This window comes from Hirundo rustica, chromosome 25, assembly GCF_015227805.2.
Source record: "Hirundo rustica isolate bHirRus1 chromosome 25, bHirRus1.pri.v3, whole genome shotgun sequence".
Taxonomy (NCBI): Eukaryota; Metazoa; Chordata; class Aves; order Passeriformes; family Hirundinidae; genus Hirundo; species Hirundo rustica.
Genome location: NC_053474.1, coordinates 1,338,098 through 1,354,267, shown reverse-complemented (window position 1 = coordinate 1,354,267; position 16,170 = coordinate 1,338,098). Strand labels below are relative to the sequence as shown.

General features: G+C 51.3%; 1 protein-coding gene across 3 annotated transcripts; it reads right to left on the bottom strand.

Moving 5' to 3' along the window:
- Window positions 1-116: 116 nt before the first annotated feature.
- Window positions 117-14,519, bottom strand: INPP5B (inositol polyphosphate-5-phosphatase B). 3 transcript variants are annotated; one of them, XM_040086290.2, is made up of 22 exons: window positions 14,408-14,519; window positions 13,752-13,831; window positions 13,255-13,352; window positions 12,885-12,914; window positions 12,318-12,428; window positions 9,499-9,592; window positions 8,398-8,568; window positions 7,566-7,667; window positions 7,060-7,174; window positions 6,342-6,458; window positions 5,803-5,990; window positions 5,193-5,304; window positions 4,931-5,040; window positions 4,126-4,261; window positions 3,515-3,625; window positions 2,723-2,885; window positions 2,331-2,566; window positions 2,027-2,140; window positions 1,582-1,666; window positions 1,123-1,250; window positions 771-882; window positions 117-493 (listed from the first exon to the last, which is right to left on the bottom strand). In XM_040086290.2, the coding sequence occupies exons 1-22, from the start codon at window positions 14,462-14,464 to the stop codon at window positions 369-371; spliced, it is 2,595 nt and encodes an 864-aa protein (XP_039942224.1). In that variant the 5' UTR covers window positions 14,465-14,519; the 3' UTR covers window positions 117-368. The 3 variants fall into 3 exon arrangements, with proteins under 3 accessions (XP_039942224.1, XP_039942225.1, XP_039942227.1); XM_040086291.2 differs by having other exon boundaries at window positions 9,499-9,589; XM_040086293.1 differs by lacking the exons at window positions 12,318-12,428; window positions 12,885-12,914; window positions 13,255-13,352; window positions 13,752-13,831; window positions 14,408-14,519 and adding an exon at window positions 11,979-12,027.
- Between the last annotated feature and the right edge of the window lie 1,651 nt (window positions 14,520-16,170).

Below are 16,170 nucleotides of genomic sequence, written 5' to 3'. Positions count from 1 at the left end.
GACGGGAGGGCTGAGCACAGCGCCCCCGCGCGGCCGCGCGCCCCTCACGGCCCTCAGCGACACCGGGCACAGGCCGCCAAAGGGCTCCAGATCCTTTTATTTTAAATAGCAGGGACTTTAAAACTCTCGTTAAATAAAATACGGTGTAAATATCGGCTCTCGTATTTTTTAGCTTGTCTACGTACAGGTTATTGGGAAACTTTATGTGCTTTACAGCATAATCAGGTGTCAAACCACCTGATCTCTGCCTTCGAAAACAACAGATTGTATAAAATACCGTGATATCAAAAAAAGCACGCCAGTATAATGTACAAAAATATTTTTACAGTAATTCAATGTCTAAAAGTCCTATTAACTGCATCTGATATTCATGGTACATCATCTTCTCTCACGAGGAACTGGTGGATAAATTGCTGAGCTCTCCTCTTCTCGGCAATGTCGGGCGAGGGATGTCCAGGAGGAGGTCGGAGTAACAATCCACCGAACACGCTGGCTGCAGGGAAAAGCCACAGGGACACGCAGTGAGAGCAGGACACTGAGGGCCATTCCACCAGCCCCAGGGAAGAGTGCTAGCTTTGGAACGAGGCAGGACAAAGCTGATGATCCCCACACCTCTGGGCTGCTTTCCCAGACCTCTGCTTTTCTGTGGACCATTCACTTATAATAAAAAGTTCAAAGCGGTACGAGCCACAAATGCAGTCGGGTATGAAGCGTTTTGTTGCCCTAACAGTGCAGCCCCTCTGAACAGAGGGTTATTTTGCTTGCCTTACCAAGAATATTCACATCCAAATGGTTTTTCCCTGAATTCTTCAGTAGTTCTCGTAGAAATGCCATCAGATATCCAAACACGTTTCTATGGCACACCGGTAGGTCAGAGATAATCTGAGGAGGGGTAAAACACCGACATTTATATTGCAGACACAGCAGTGCCTTCCAGCTGCCCCCGAAATCCCCCTGGCTGCAGGTGCCAGCAGCTCTTTACCACCCAGAAGCACCCGTCCCAGATCATTTGACAGAGGACTGAGCCACTGAGAGCAAGACCCGGTGACCGGTGTACCAGGAGCCGGTTTGCCTCCCCCTCCTCTGGAACTGGAGCTGGTCCCTCAGGAAAGGCAGCAGTACCTGGCAGCTCAGGCTGTAGTTGCTGGCGCTCTCCAGACAGGAGCTGTAGAACCTGGAGCAGATGACGGGCTCGGGCAGGCTCTCCAGGAAGAGCAGCAGGGCCTCTGCCACTGAGTGGTTGCTGCCCACTGATCCAAACATGGTCAAGGAAGAGCATAGCACGACCTAGGCTGGTCCTATTTCTGCTGAAACACGAATGAACTTTGGGTTTGGTGTCCCAGCTGCCTACAGCTCACAGCTTTGGGTTAACCCCCTGGCCTCCACAGGAGCTGCTGCTGTTAGCAGCTGGGCACTTGTTTAATTCATTGACATCGCCAGGACTCAGCAGAGGATGACACAGAGCCATGAGGAAATGCAGAGCTCAGTTACCCCGGGAGGAGAGACAGCAACCTAAAAACCTCTCTCAGTTTTGGCACTCTGGCACAGTGAGCCTTCCTGGACATCAGTCTAAAAGGATACGGAAGGTATCGTACATTCCCGTGTCCAAACAGTCTCGGATTTGCTCAAATTCAGATCTGAGGCCCGGCTGCTGAAACAGATCCTCCTGCAAAGACAACCCTTTATTAGTTCTAGGGAAACAGAAGGATTTCAGGTAAACAGAACAATGTCCTTATAATGTGCCTGGAAAGCCTCTCCAAATTGGTGGTTATCACCCAAAGGCTCAGCACAAAGAGCTCAAGGAAGGCCATGGCACTGCAGCGAGAGCAGTGCAGGAGCACACTGCTGATGCCTGGACACACAGACACGGTCGCTAGCACCAACCAGTACAACCTGGGGCATCAGGACCACTCATCTCCCATGGCCTTTGGCCAAACACACCCAGCTCACAGTGATTGCTGTTACCAGTATCTTCTTCAAAACTTAACCTAAAGCAAACATCTCATTTTGCGTTTCCAGTGCCAACCTGCTGGGAAGCGTTGCGATTCAAGTGATCCACCATCATCCACAGCTCTTTTGGGATGTCCATAGGCTTTTCATCTTGGGCAGGATCATCACTCATGTCTACTGGTATCAGGGTCTGAGGGAGGGCAGTGCGGGCAGGAGGGAGACAAACAGAAGGTAGCTAGCCAAGTTCTTATTCAACTCGGCAAAAATACTTCACAAAGCTTATACCTGAGAATTGAGACTTCTTAATAAAAACAGACAGGCCTGAGCATCTAGTTTTAACGCTCTTGTGTGTTTGGAAGGGACTCTTGTCTTTAACTCACAAGTCTCCGAATGGATTCTGCTGACATGTCCTGGATTGGTTCCCTCATGTAACACAGTGTGTGGATGGGAGACCCAAAGCAACTTGGCAAATAGTTGCCTGTTACGGATAGAAAATAATCCTTCCCTCTGACAAGATGCAAGACTAAGATATCTTCAAGTTTTTCCTCTCCAGAGTTTAAGCGAGTAGCTGTTGATTTATTAACAAACACCTCCAGCTCAACTGTGATCTCAGCATCTGCCAGAAGACGACAGAAAAACCCAGACTCAGTTACAACCAGTATTAAACCAACAGCCTGCAGACAGGCACAGCACTCTCCAAAGTGCAGAGGGAACTGAGCCAGAAGGGGACAATATCAGCTCATTAACATGAGACAAACGAGGAGGAGCTCACCTGAGAGCAAGAAGCCCTTACTGGGATTAGCAGTCAGCCACTTCTTGCAGTAGGTTTCCTCATCTGGTTTGGTGATAAATTCGAACTGGCAGGGCACTTGGCCATTGCGGATTGTAAAACTCTCTACCTGCAGTTGCATGTATTTAACATCTTCAAAGTGGATCTAGAAACAAATGCCAGTCAACATCATCAGCCAATTCCACCTTTCGGACCAGCAATTCCTGTCCTGTGGTTTAATAATTAATTATTAAGCAGCAAGGCAACTAGATTAACCCCTTGCTCCCACTCCTCTCTCTTCCAGGATCACACTTGCTTACTCTGAATGCCAAAGTCCTTCACGTCGGGGGCCCTTTAAAACAAATGCTGCCCTCAAATAACTACAATAAAATTGAGAATGAGATAGCTGTAGCCTCAAATGTCTCCTGGGCTTATCTTTATAGTCCCAACACACAAAGCAAATGCTGGTTTGTGACCTTCTCCAGATCCTTACAATTTTAGATTTTATGTTTGAAAGCACAAATCGGAGCAAGGGTCACAAACCACCTCTTTACTTTCTCTCTTCCCACCTCAGGGAATGACACACTCCGTGTTTCAGCCTTGGGCTGTGAATGGAATTCACCAGCAGCTAAATACAAACAAAGATTCCTAGGGCTTGTAAACAGAGAGCAGCTGAAAGTCAAAATATTCTACTTTTTTGGAACCAGACCCAAGGATCTAGGATCCATCTTCTGCTGCTGGGCTCCAGGGTTGCTCAGCTCCTGCAGGGAGTGCTGGCACACGAGCATGCCCTACCTCTCTGCGGGACAGTGTCACCGAGGGAATGTTGGCATTCTCCAGCTTATCCAGGGAGCGGACTATTTCCTCAAAGGCTTTTCGATAGAGCTCTTCGTTCACAACCTTCACCTGAAAAGAACACACACTGCACCAGCGAGCATCGACTGTGCCCCTGCAGGACTGCTGGCACACAGCTGGAAACGTGGGAAGCAATTTGATTTTAGCAGCACACTAGAGTACACAACACGGGGAAGGGGCAGAGCTGCTCGGAGCACTAATCTCCAAGATCTTCTCATGATCCAACAGTAAAGGACCTTGCCACAACTAACAAGAGTCAGTCAGTACTAGATCAACTTTTTGGTTTTTTTTCCCCCCTCAGAAAAAATAAGAAGTTTGACAACACACTACTGTGTTCCCAAAGAACACCAACAGATATTCAGGCTTGTCCAGCTGAACCACAGTATCATTTACACAACCCTTGCTTACTGTGATCAACAACCCCATCTCCATATCTGATCCAGCCCACCTTTCAAACCATTGTTCTCTTCGGATGCCTGAAAGCAGGAGAGAGAAACCAGCACGCAGGGGATGAGGTCAGCAGTTACTTCACCCAGCACTGACATACCTACCCCAATATCAAACACAGAGCTCACTGGCTTGTGGTCACTGAGCTTCAGAGCCATGTGGCTGCGATAGCTCAGCTGGGAAATGTTCTGCCCTTTCCAGAGTATCCGATCACACCACGCTGGAACACGGCACTTCTCACTAAAACAGAGGGGAAAATCACCATTGCCAGGCACAGTGCAGGTGCAGTAACAACGCAGGGCAGAACACTGCTCGCCCAGAGATCAGGGCTTCCTGCCACGGCCTGGAGCTCATTCTCTGCCAGAGTGGTATTTTTAACAGTTTCTTTGTGTAGATATAAAAAGTTTGAGCGTCTACTATAAGGTATCTCTAGCTCATGCTTTACTTCCTACTTCTTCAAAGGTGCAAGATACAATTAACATCCAAAGCAATATTCAGGTATTTTTGACCATGAGAGCCATGAAAAATAAAAACTCAGGCTCTGCTTTGAAGTTTGCATTTACTGTTTTCACTGACAAAAAAACCAACAAACCAACAAACCAGAACAAAAAAAGAATTAAACTAGCTAAAAGGATTCATTAACTTTGTACACCTCTAAGAGGAAACCTAACAGGATTATTACTGGGAAAAAAATATTAGGAATATCTGACAAATAGCTGTGGGAGAAAAACAACATAAATAGATGTAGACAGGAGATGAATTTTGGAGCAAAGAGAGAGAACCAGAAATAATGTCAGGACTGTTCCTGTTTACAGCCATTAGACCTGCAATATTTTTTAGCCTTGTTTTTACTTCCTTCAGTGATAACATCAGCCATTTGTAACATCACATCTGAGGCAATCACCGTACCTTGTGTCCCAGTCATCACAACCAGCATCATACTTGTACGTCGGCTGGAAAGAGATCTCTCCCTCTGTGAAGCCTTCAAAGGCTGCTTTTGCCTTCATTTGCCTCTTCAGCTACAAGAGAAGAAAAGATGAAAACTTTAATTTCAGATAATCCCAAGCACAATTTCCATATGGAGTAAAAGGGGGACACTGAGCACAGAAAAGGCCAAGGAGCTGGGTGGTTTGTACCGAGCACCATGTGCAGGCAGGTGAGACATCAGTACCTGGTCATACTGGCAAAGCTCTAGAAATGCTTTCTCCTCTACAAGCTGCTTCACTTTTGCCACATCCAGTTCCTCCAGACGATAGTTGAGATCCCCCAACCACAGGATCACGCTGAAAGAGAACACACACCAGAATGTGCAGAGGCCTGAAGCTGCCCCAGAGTGCAGCCAGCCTTGGACAGCAGCTCCACTCGGCAGCGCCGGGGCTCTCCCCATCACAAGCCCTCTCATGAGCTGCTCTCATCAGGAATAACAACAGTGAAAACTTAAAAGAGAAGCTACCTTTTCTACTTCTGCCGTTATTAATCACTGTTCTGCATGTTTGTCACTGTCCCTTAATGACCGATGCTGTTATTGGACTGAATTCCACAGCTGGGGAAGTCAGTGCTTATTCCTGCCCCAACCCCACTCCAGGCTTGAGAATAAAACAAGGCTTGGGAGAGCAGAAGGTGACAAGTGACCTGTCAGAACTGTGTGGGTGAGCCCTGTCCAAACCAGGGAAGCTTTCCTGGCCACTCCAGCTGATGTTTATGCCACTGGGCCCCTCTCCTCACCCCCCAGCACATTCACAGAGTGCTCCCTTGCACTTGCCACCATTCCCACAGCATACTCGTGTTTGCCAATAGTGAGAGGGGGCAAATTTGGATCCGCCTGGCAGAACTGCATCCGAGAGCAGATGTCTTTGAAGTCCTGGTTCCTCCGCTCGTATTCCTCTGTGTGAGCTGCGAGGTGAGAATTCACAACGCACACGCTGGTGTTGTGGAATTTAAACCTGATGGCAACACCCCCTTTGTTACCCTGCAAGAGAAAGACAAAGACATTGGTCAGAAGCTTCTACACTGCAGATGAGTTACTAGCAGTGGACAAGGCAGAAGACTTTGAGACAGACTGTTTAACTCCAGAGGAAGGAATAGGTTGAAAATGCTAATTAGCGATTACGGCTTTGAACGTTGGTGAGCACCTGGCAGTTCCCTCTCACAGTGCCCTGGGCTGGCAGGGGGATAGGATTATCTGCTTCTAGAGGCAGCCACAGCCCTAGCCACACTCCTTCTAGAGCCACAGCCCATGCCTCCCTAAGCTGGAGGAATAACCATTGCATCCAAGGAGCTGGGCTCTTCCAAATCTCACCCCTCCTCATGCTGTTCTTACCATCCTCCCCATGATTCCAGTCCCCACAGTCTCAACTTCCACCTCGGAGATGTTCAAAGCGAGTTCTGCTTTCACATACAACAGGAGCATGATCCCCACCAGCCGCACAAGTTTCACCTGAAAAACAGACCCTGGTCCATCCAACGCTGCAATGGAAGCGGTTTGCTGAGAGAAGGCACAGCCATCCACAACACGGGGCACCAAAAAGAAAGTTTCAGGATCATCCAGTGCATCAGCAGGGCTCGCAGGGCACAGGCCCCCAGCAGCACAGCCCAGAAGGAGCTGGGAGCAACATCAGTAAAGGAAGGTGAAGCCCAAAGCAAGAGCTACAGCACCGATGTGAGCTCATGGAAGGAGATTCCTTTCAACAACAGAGACAAGGGATGAAGCAGACCTATGGAGCAGGAGCTAAAACATAAGGAGTATTCCTACCAAAATACCTTTGCAATTCATTCCACCACACACTGTAGGCAGACATGGAAGAAGGTACAGAACTTCCTGTTCTCCTTCCCCAGGACAGCAGGAGCTCCCTGTAAGTGGGGAAGCCTGGCTCTGTTTCCCAGCCTAACCCTGCCCCAGCACCCTGCACAGAAACACTACCTACAGAACCTGCACGGCCTCTGAAGACACAGCCATTGAGAACAAGAGAAAGCAAAGGGAAAAGAGAGCCAAGTGGGAAATTATTCCACACTCAAACCTCCCCAAAAGCCACATTTACCTTTGCATATTTGGCATCTGGGTGAAGACTATCAGTTACAGCTTTAAACCATTCCTCTTCCTTCGGTGTGTCATTGAAAAAGAAGGCTTCTTTAGTCAGATCAAGCTCCTGAAAACTGTGTTAGAAGAAGGAACCCATGGATGCATGCACTCGTTTATAACTCTCCAACCCCTTCTCTGGGAAAGAACTAAATCAGCTTATACTCACTAAATTTATAACTGCAAACTCAAATTCAGTTATGCCGATCACGGACGTATGTTAAATGCAAGGCTTAATTGCTCTCATCATTACACCGAACGGCATCAAGGATTTTGCAACACCGAGAGGCCAAACCCTACCAGAGCGACAACCCTGACGGGCTGTGGACAGGACACACCCGCCCTGGAGCTGTGCAATGCCCTACAGCAGCGCCAACATTCCTGTGGTGTCCTGGCTGAGCTCCTCCGCGTGACAGATCCGCCAGCACGGCCCAGGTGTGTGAGCACGGGGCAGGGACACGCACTCACCCCACGCAGTAGATGTCTGGAGGCTCAGCGTCACACCTCAGCCAAGGCTGGAGGCTCTCGGTGGGCGACTGACCGTTCACGTTGTAGGTCCCGACAAAAACCCTGCAAAGGCGGTGACAGGATGCCAGAGCTGCAAACCGCAGAGCCCGGGAAACAGCACTGCAATTAACCAGGCAAACAACGTCCCACTGAACTGACACCAAGGAAAGGGACAAAGTTGAAATCCCTAAATTGATTTAACTACAGCTGCGTCTTTACAGGCAGGTTTTCACAGAAGGACGCGTTGTTATGCGCAGATACAAAGTGCTAAAGAAAAAGAAAACAAAAATAAGGCTGTAGCTGTGCAGTAGCGGTTTGAAATTATAGATTCACAGAATGAGATGCATAAAACGATTTCAAACACAGTGAAGTTTTGGTCCTAATTATATATTTCACTAAAGCTCTTTCTTATAATGTTATTGGAACAACCACACGCATAAGCAGCGGACAGAAATTGAGAGGGAGAAGGCTGGAGGGCACAGAGATGATTTATTTACAGTAATTGTCTAAAATAAGCACAGAAAAAAAGTGATTTCAAAAAGGCCACTTCCTCCACAAGAACCACATGGTGCCACAAGAACCACGAGGTAAGTCTTGATAGAGACATGAATGAAATTCTGCTCTGCTCATGCCTAAACGTGGAAAGAAAACTGTTCTGGAAAGAATGGATCATACTTTTCTACAGAATTTCTTGTTTGTGGGGACACGGGACGAAATAACAGATGAGTTATTCCAACAGTCTGTGCCAAGTTACAAACCACAAAAGTAATTCCTTCTCAGGAATGATCATTACCTGTAGCTCTGGATGTCTGTGTAGGAGTCCTCCATTTGTGCCAGCTGAGATTTCACAATAGTATCTCTGAGTCCAAACTTTGGTTCTGATAACATGGAGGCCTTGTTCGAAGCCATGACACGGGACGCCCGAACCTGTTCAGTCCTCACTTCAGGCTTGAGTTTGTTTTGCCTGAAAATGAAAGCAAAACCACAGATGAAGCCCAGGCTATCCCCACACCCTGAGTGGGATATTTCTGCCACCGAGGCCTTAATTCTCATTTTCCTGTCTGTTCACTAAAGACAGATAACTTTTGGGATAAGCCAAGAAGACTGAAAAGAGCATTTCTTAGCAGGGTTGAGATCTCCAGACAAAACCAGTTTAACCAACGAAAATAACAAATGGTTTTCATCATCCTGGTGCAGCCTGTTGATGCAGAGCAGGCCTTACTCACACCTGGAAAATGATACAAAACCTGTACATCCTCTGTGCTTACTGGAGCAAGGAGAGGGAAATCTCATCTCCCTCTGCCTCTGCCCAGCCCTTCTGACCTCAGCCAGAGAATGAAGGACTGTGTTTGTTTATAAAACCCCCTGGTGGAAATCTTCCAGCTCTGCCCAGCGTGGGTGGAGGCAGAGGTGGTTCTACTTTCTGTCTCCTGCTCTGGAAACTCCTTTTGCAAAGGAACAACACCACAGCTTGGGAATTCCCACCAGCAGCTGGATGGTATAAATTTAAGGTCAGCAACCTGCAAACCAGTGCCAAGGACAGCACACGGACAGACTCGGAATGATTTGCATCAGGGTCCACAAAGTCCTGGGAACTGGAAAATGAAACTGTAACATTTATTTAAGAGTGTATCTATGAGACACGGTGGCTCTAAGCCAAAGCTCCCTGAATTCAAAATAAACAATGCCAGCAGGTCCTGTCCCACTAAACAGCCAAAATATGCCCCAACAGGGGACTGGAAGGATTGTCTCTGAGGGAGTGGAATGAAATTTCCACTAATGTTTTGACAGCATGCTTACGCTGATCCTTTTTCTCTCTTAACTAGAACCTGCAGATTCTCATCTCAAAAAGTTGCCAGCTTCTGCTCTGGACCCCCCACCTTTGTGCACTGACCTGGGAGCGTTTCTGTCACTGCTGTCACGGCTGCAGCTCTGACTGACTGCAGCTTTTTTTCCATTTTGTTTGACACCTTCAGAGCCAACCGCTTCTGGAAAAAAAAAAATAAATAAAAACCCAGAAAGTTTCACTTTAAACACAAAGTGTTCTTCAATTTATCAACATGCTTATATAAACACTGGCGAAAATCTGTGGGCAGAAAATAATTTAGATTTGTGTGAAAAAAACAAAGTACCCCACAGTCTCTCTTTCAGCTTTCTGACTGATTTAGCTTACTCTGACCCAACTGTTCTGTGATGGGGCAGCTTCCCCTGCAGAGGAAGAAATGACAGGAGCCACAGAGAGCAGCAGAACCACTGCCCTCCAGCACTTGCTGCTGGCTCTCCTTTACAGCTAAGCTGAAGCAGGATTTAGCAGCATAAAATCCAGGGCTTTACCCCAGGAATCTGAAAAATTTATGTTAATAGCAGATTTTTCCTTTCCGAAGATGGTAAGTACAAGAAAGGGGGAAAGAGGGGAAACAAACAAACCCCACAGTATCATTTAAAGGGTTTCTACCTATCTGCAAATACCCAGCAAGGCACAGGTGTCAAGACACCTCGAGGGCCATGAAGAGTCACAGCACGGATCCACTGAACCTCAGCAGAAACACCTGCCTCAGTGCAAACTGCTCATCCCTGAAACAGTGACAGGGCTGCTACCACTCACATCCAACTAACCACAGCAGTGACACTAACCACATTCACACTGCCTTCGCAGAATTTGACCAGTCTTTCAGCATTTTGTTTCAGTTGCAATATTCTGCTCCTACAAGTTGCAAAATAACAGTCAAAAAAGAGGATTCATCCCTCTGTTTGAGATGCAAACCCAGCGATCTCAAAATCATACCCCTTTAGCACACAAATCTAATGATGATGTAGAAATTGTAAAGACTGTTGGGTTCTAGGCATTCAGCTCAGCTTCTCCTCCAGTCAACACAACCCAGAAAAAAGTAAGATGTTACTGCTGTCACAGAACATTCTGCAGAACAAGAGCACTAAACAGAAATAGAACTTGCAGTAGTTCACCCAGGCCCTGGGGACACAAACCAGATGGCAAGAAGTGGTCAAATTCTCAGCCTGGAAAACCTCTTCTGCACAAGAGCCTACTGAGAATAGACTGTGTAAGAGGATTTATCAGAGCCTGGACGCAGAAGAGCACATGACTGAAAGCTCACTGCAGATCACACAGCTCAAGTCAGGCAGAATTGACCAGGAGCACACAGAGATGCACTGGGAAGTGTGGGCACAGGGACCTGGGGCACAGCAGTTTCTCCACGGGCTTTGAGAATTCAGTTACCACTCCTTGGACCTCTGCAAGCTCTGCCAATAACAATCATGCAACATCCCTTGAGAGCCAGTGACAGGAACCAACCTGAACCTTCACCTCAATGGACAATGGTTACTTTTGTGCCAAGAAACGAGCAGATTCCCAGGCTTTTTTACCTACATGGATCCATGCCACTCGCCAGTATGCAGGAGTCATTATTGCAGAATGGAAAGAAAGACGTGTGAGCCTGCTGCTGACACAACTGCTACCTGATCCGAAGATCAATACATCACACCCTGCATTCTAACCTCAGGGACAGAAATCAGCCTCAGGGAGGATTCTCCTGAGAAAGAGATTAGCTTTGGAAAAGGGCTGTTTCCCTTGGATAAACTTATTTCTAGCCACAGATTTCTGCAGTCAGAGGGATCTATATGGTAGCACTCTCAAGTGGAATAATGACCTTCTTCAATAATTGAACTGAGCGCAGAAATACAGAGCAACATGCAGAGATTACAAGAAGTCTCAATTGCACAGGATTTGCAGTTAAATGAGATTCAAGTAGTAATAAAGGCATTAATGTTAAAAATGTGCAGTGACATTATGGTACAGCAAGAAAATGTAGTATATCTCCTGGATAAAACAGGATTCTCATGCTTAAGAGTCCAAAGGGGGGAATTAAATTAGCCTTCAAGCAACTGAGAGCAGCCCAGCCGAAACGCAGCAGGGTACAGCAAAATGCCAGCATCCAGGTTTCGAACCCCACAATGACTTCCAGGAACTGCTTTAGCTCCGAATCTTCTCACACGTGCACTCGGCAAAGCGGGAAAACACCAGCGCGCACAGGGAGCGGCGGAGCCAGCGGAGGAGGCGCCGGAAGAGCGCGGCCCGCCCGGCGGAGCCCACCCGGGGCGGGCACCGGGCGCCGAAACCACCGCAGCCCCGGCGGCCAGAGCCCGGCTGCAGCTCCGCTCCCGCTGCCGGCCACGGAGCGGCCCCGAAGCGCCGTGACGGAGCTGCCGTGACGGAGCTGCCGTGTCGGAGCTGCCGTGTCGGAGCTGCCCCTCCGCCTCCCGCCCCCGGCCGCGCCGCGGAGCTCCGGGAGCGCGCCCCGGCCCCGGCCCCGCGGGCAGCGCGGACCCCCGCCCACCCCGGCGGGTCCCCGCGCTCACCTCGGCGGGGCCGCCCGCCCGAGGACATCTCCTCCGCTCGGAGCCGCGGCCGCCCCGGCCCCGGCCCGGCCCCATCGCCCGCCCCCGGCCCGCCCCCGGCCCGCCCCCGCGCCCCGAGCCCGTTCGGCCCGCGGAGCGACGGCCGCCTGCGGCACGGAGCACCCGCCTCTGCCCCGCTTCCAAACAACCATCGTCGCTGCCGAGGTGCCTGGCGCTGGGGAATCGCGACTCACGACAGTGCTGAGCGAGTTTCAGCGCGGAGAGGCGGCTCCTCCACCCGCGGGGGAGACGAGCAGAGGCAGCGCCGCACCGCCACATCCGCACGCACGGAGCTCGTACCTGAGCTGCACCTGCTGAGCTCCTGCAGGAACGTGCGCGTGTGGGAGCCGAAAGGCAGCTGCACTGTCAGCCGATCGTCTGCGGAGCTGATCTGGACGGTCACGTCCGAGCCTGAGGACATCGGGAGAAAGAGCTGCTGAGGGTCGTGCAGACAAACTGAGCGTTTCTCCGCTCTGCAACGGGGGGTGCGCACATGCACGCACCCCTTGGCAACCCATGCCTTCTTACCACGTTCCTTTCCGAAATTTCACATGAGAACGCCACTTAAAATGTAAAACTCATAATTTATATTAAAAAAAAATATTCTGCTTGTTCAGGGACAATAATTAATCTTCCGAGCAGCACTTTAAAAACATATGGAAAATTACTTCCTTTGGCTGAGTGGGGCTGGCAATGCCCATTAGCACCAGCTAACAATGGCCAACAGCATGGCAACTGCCCCAGGAGCCACAGGGCACAACCCCTCCCCTGTCAGCCAAGAACCCTCCACTCCTGCCCCACTGCATGCAGCTGGCACAGGGCCCAGAGCATCCGTAACGCAGCCACCAAAGCAACCACAGAACTCACCGACAACGTGAAGGTCACCGTCGAGTACAACTGCAAAAGTAAGACAAAGTTCAGTTGAAAGCTAAGCAACAGGTTTGTAGGCCACGCTGATAATTTGAGATTAGTGAGCTCAGAGACTTCTCCAAACGTTCCCTGCAGGAACAGAGGCTGTGGCTGTGGCTGGTGGGACACAGGTACTCTGGTCCTCACACAGCCCTGCCAGCGATGCCACGCGATGCACAAGTTTCACCAAAGATAACAAACTGTTGCAAAAAACGTGAAGGCAGAATAGATTGCAAATTTCAGGAAGCAGAACGGCAGAAAATGGACTCCAAACCCCTTCATCCCATCCTTTGGAACCGGTGACCGAGGCACCACAGTGTGTCAGTACCTTCTTCCACTGCGAATCCATCTGTGATGGGGATCACTCTCTCCAGCCACACGTCCTCGGCTGTGATGGCCATCCGCCGGTGAGTGTACACATAGATCCTGCAAGCACGGAGCAGACAGGAGGCAAAACCTCCTCAGTTCTGGCACGTCTGCAGAGAGACAAGCACAGACCCCATCCCGCCCAGCAGCAAATCCCGGAGTAACTCCTCAACCGAGTGCCCACCCACCTGCTCCCCCCATCACTTAGATAAAGTGTTTTCACATTACTGAGATAAAGTGTTTTCGCATTACTGGCAGAGCAGAGCAGCTGTGGGCCTGCGGCTTCTCCCTGACCACCCACACCACCAAAACCCAGGCACCGTGCCTTCAAACTGCTGCCCTACAGGACCGCACGGCGGGGGGAAGCCCGTGGGACGGGAGGGGGTTCTCAGGTGAGGGACCCGCAGGGTTCTCTCGGGCGCTTTCCCCGCCCGCCCCACGCTCCGGTTCGGCACCCACGCGTGCTGCCCGCGGCACTCCACCAGGCCCAGCAGCCGGCTCTCCACGCTCTCCCCCGACGCCAGGAGGCCCTGAACCGCCTGCGGCTGCGGGTCAAGGAAGGCTGGGACGAGCGGCAGAGAGCGAAGATCCGTGCGGAGGAGCGGCCGGGACAAACCGGAGGGAGCGGGGACGGACCGGAGGGAGCGCGGCGGGGACAGCGGGATGGAGCGGAGGGGACAGCGGGGACAGCGGGATGGAGCGGAGGGGACAGCGGGATAGAGCGGAGGGGACAGCGGGATGGAGCGGAGGGGACAGCGGGAAGGAGCGGAGGGAACAGCGGGAAGGAGCAGCAGGAACAGCGGGAAGGAGCAGCAGGAACAGCGGGAAGGAGCAGCAGGAACAGCGGGAGAGAGCGGAGGGAACAGCGGGATAGAGCGGAGGGAACAGCGGGAAGGAGCGGAGGGAACAGCGGGAAGGAGCAGCAGGAACAGCGGGAAGGAGCAGCAGGAACAGCGGGAAGGAGCAGCAGGAACAGCGGGAAGGAGCAGCAGGAACAGCGGGAGAGAGCGGAGGGAACAGCGGGAAGGAGCAGCGGGAACAAACCGCAGGGGACGGGGACAGCCCGGAGCTGGGAGCGCGGCGGCGCCGCGACACCGGCGCCGATGAAAGGATACGATCCGGCAGGTCGCCCCCCTCGCTAGGCTCTCCTGGATGGCGACCGACTGGTCCATCTCGGCCCCGGCAGCGCGGCGGACGGCCGGGTCCCGGAGGCTCTCCCTCCCGGTGGCGGCTGCGCGGCGGCCGCGGCTCCGTTACAGCGCTCCGGGACCGGCCGGAAATAACGGGGCCGGCGCAGGAACCAGCGCTGGGAGCGGTCAGGCTCGGCAGGGACGGCGGCCGAGCGGATACCGCTGGGCGGGATGCGGAGGACGGGGGAGGCACGGCACGGCACGGCACGGCACGAAGCCCGCGCCTCCGCTTGGCCCCTCCCGGAAGGAAAGGGAGACTGAGAAGGGGAACCGCTCGGGCCGGCAGACATGGGAAAGGGTGATTTCCACATCCTCCTTCCACAGCCCGAGATGCTCTTATTTTCAGTAGCCCCTTGAATTTTTTTTTTTTTTTTTTGTTGAATTTCAAGACGACCCCCCCACGGCAGCTGGGTTTTTCTTCAAATCACTTAATGCGGAGTGCGGGAGTAGGTGCTGTAAAATATCACCAGAGCCTTTCGCGCTGTAGAGACGGAGTTTGGGCTAAAATCAGCTCCTCCCACAGATGCGGGAGATGGAGGTCGAAAGACGTCTCAAAGGGAAAACCTGAGTGGTCTCGGCCAGTGGCAGCTCTGCAGCACTTCCCCTCTCTGCTCACCAGCGGCCAGGGGAACAGGCTGAAAACGCTGCTCAAAGCACAAAACTTTACAAGAATTGTGGTGCTGGGCTGTGTCTTGGAGATAGAAGAACCCTTGACATGAATGCACTGACAGTGGCCTGAAATAAAGTAAACACACACCCCAAACGTTGAGCTGCGGTTTGGCTGTCCCAGAACAGGCGCTGCGGCGTGGGAAGGGCCGGCTGTGGTAGAATGACGTGTTTTTCATGCAGCCCCACATCCACCCCGTTAGGGCTGGCAGTGCTGCGTGAGGGCCAGCAGCGCAGAATCCTCCTGCTGGGAAAATCCGTGAGGCTCCGAGGGCTCAAACCCACCCAGCCCAGCTCTGCTGCCCTCCCACAGGTCACCCTGTGCTCAGCCACACTCGAAACACCGGCGCCAAAAGGAGGCTGACACAAAGATTTTAATATTTTGCAGTCTTTTCTCTAAGGAACCCGTGGCAGCAAAGGACAAGTGGTGGCAGGGAGCAGCATCGTGCACGTGTGCTGGAGTGCACTGGCTCCAGGTAACTCTGCCTGGCCAGCTCCACCTGTGCTCTGTGTGCTCACCTCTGCGCTCTGCCTTTAGCAGTAGAGAACCACAGATGTGCAACAGAATCATCTAAAACGTGAGATGCTTTTAGATTAATCCCACTTCCCCGCCTAAACCTGGGAGATGAAATGTGAAGTTATTATTTTATGTACACGGGCAAGAAGCGTTTCACTGCCAGAGCACTTTGGAACTAACAGGTCAGAGGGGGTGCAGGGAGACTGCCACAGGCAGGTCACTGATGAGAGCAGCCCCTGTGCCTCAGTCAGTGCAGAATTTTCTGGGTTTTAAGGAGGTCTAATACCCTCTTGGTCCAGCTCCTGAGGTTCCCCGTTCCAGCAGCACAGAAGCACACACTGCACCACTCCCAGCATCCACAACTAGCTTGCAGGTCTCTCAGATCTCCAGGATTTGGGCAGCGTAGGGTAGAATCCCTCAATGCAGCGTTCTAAGTGTACAGAGCAAGTGCTTTTCCTCTGGGAAAAGGGGGAATCTTGTTTTCAAGTACTCAACACTCACTGAA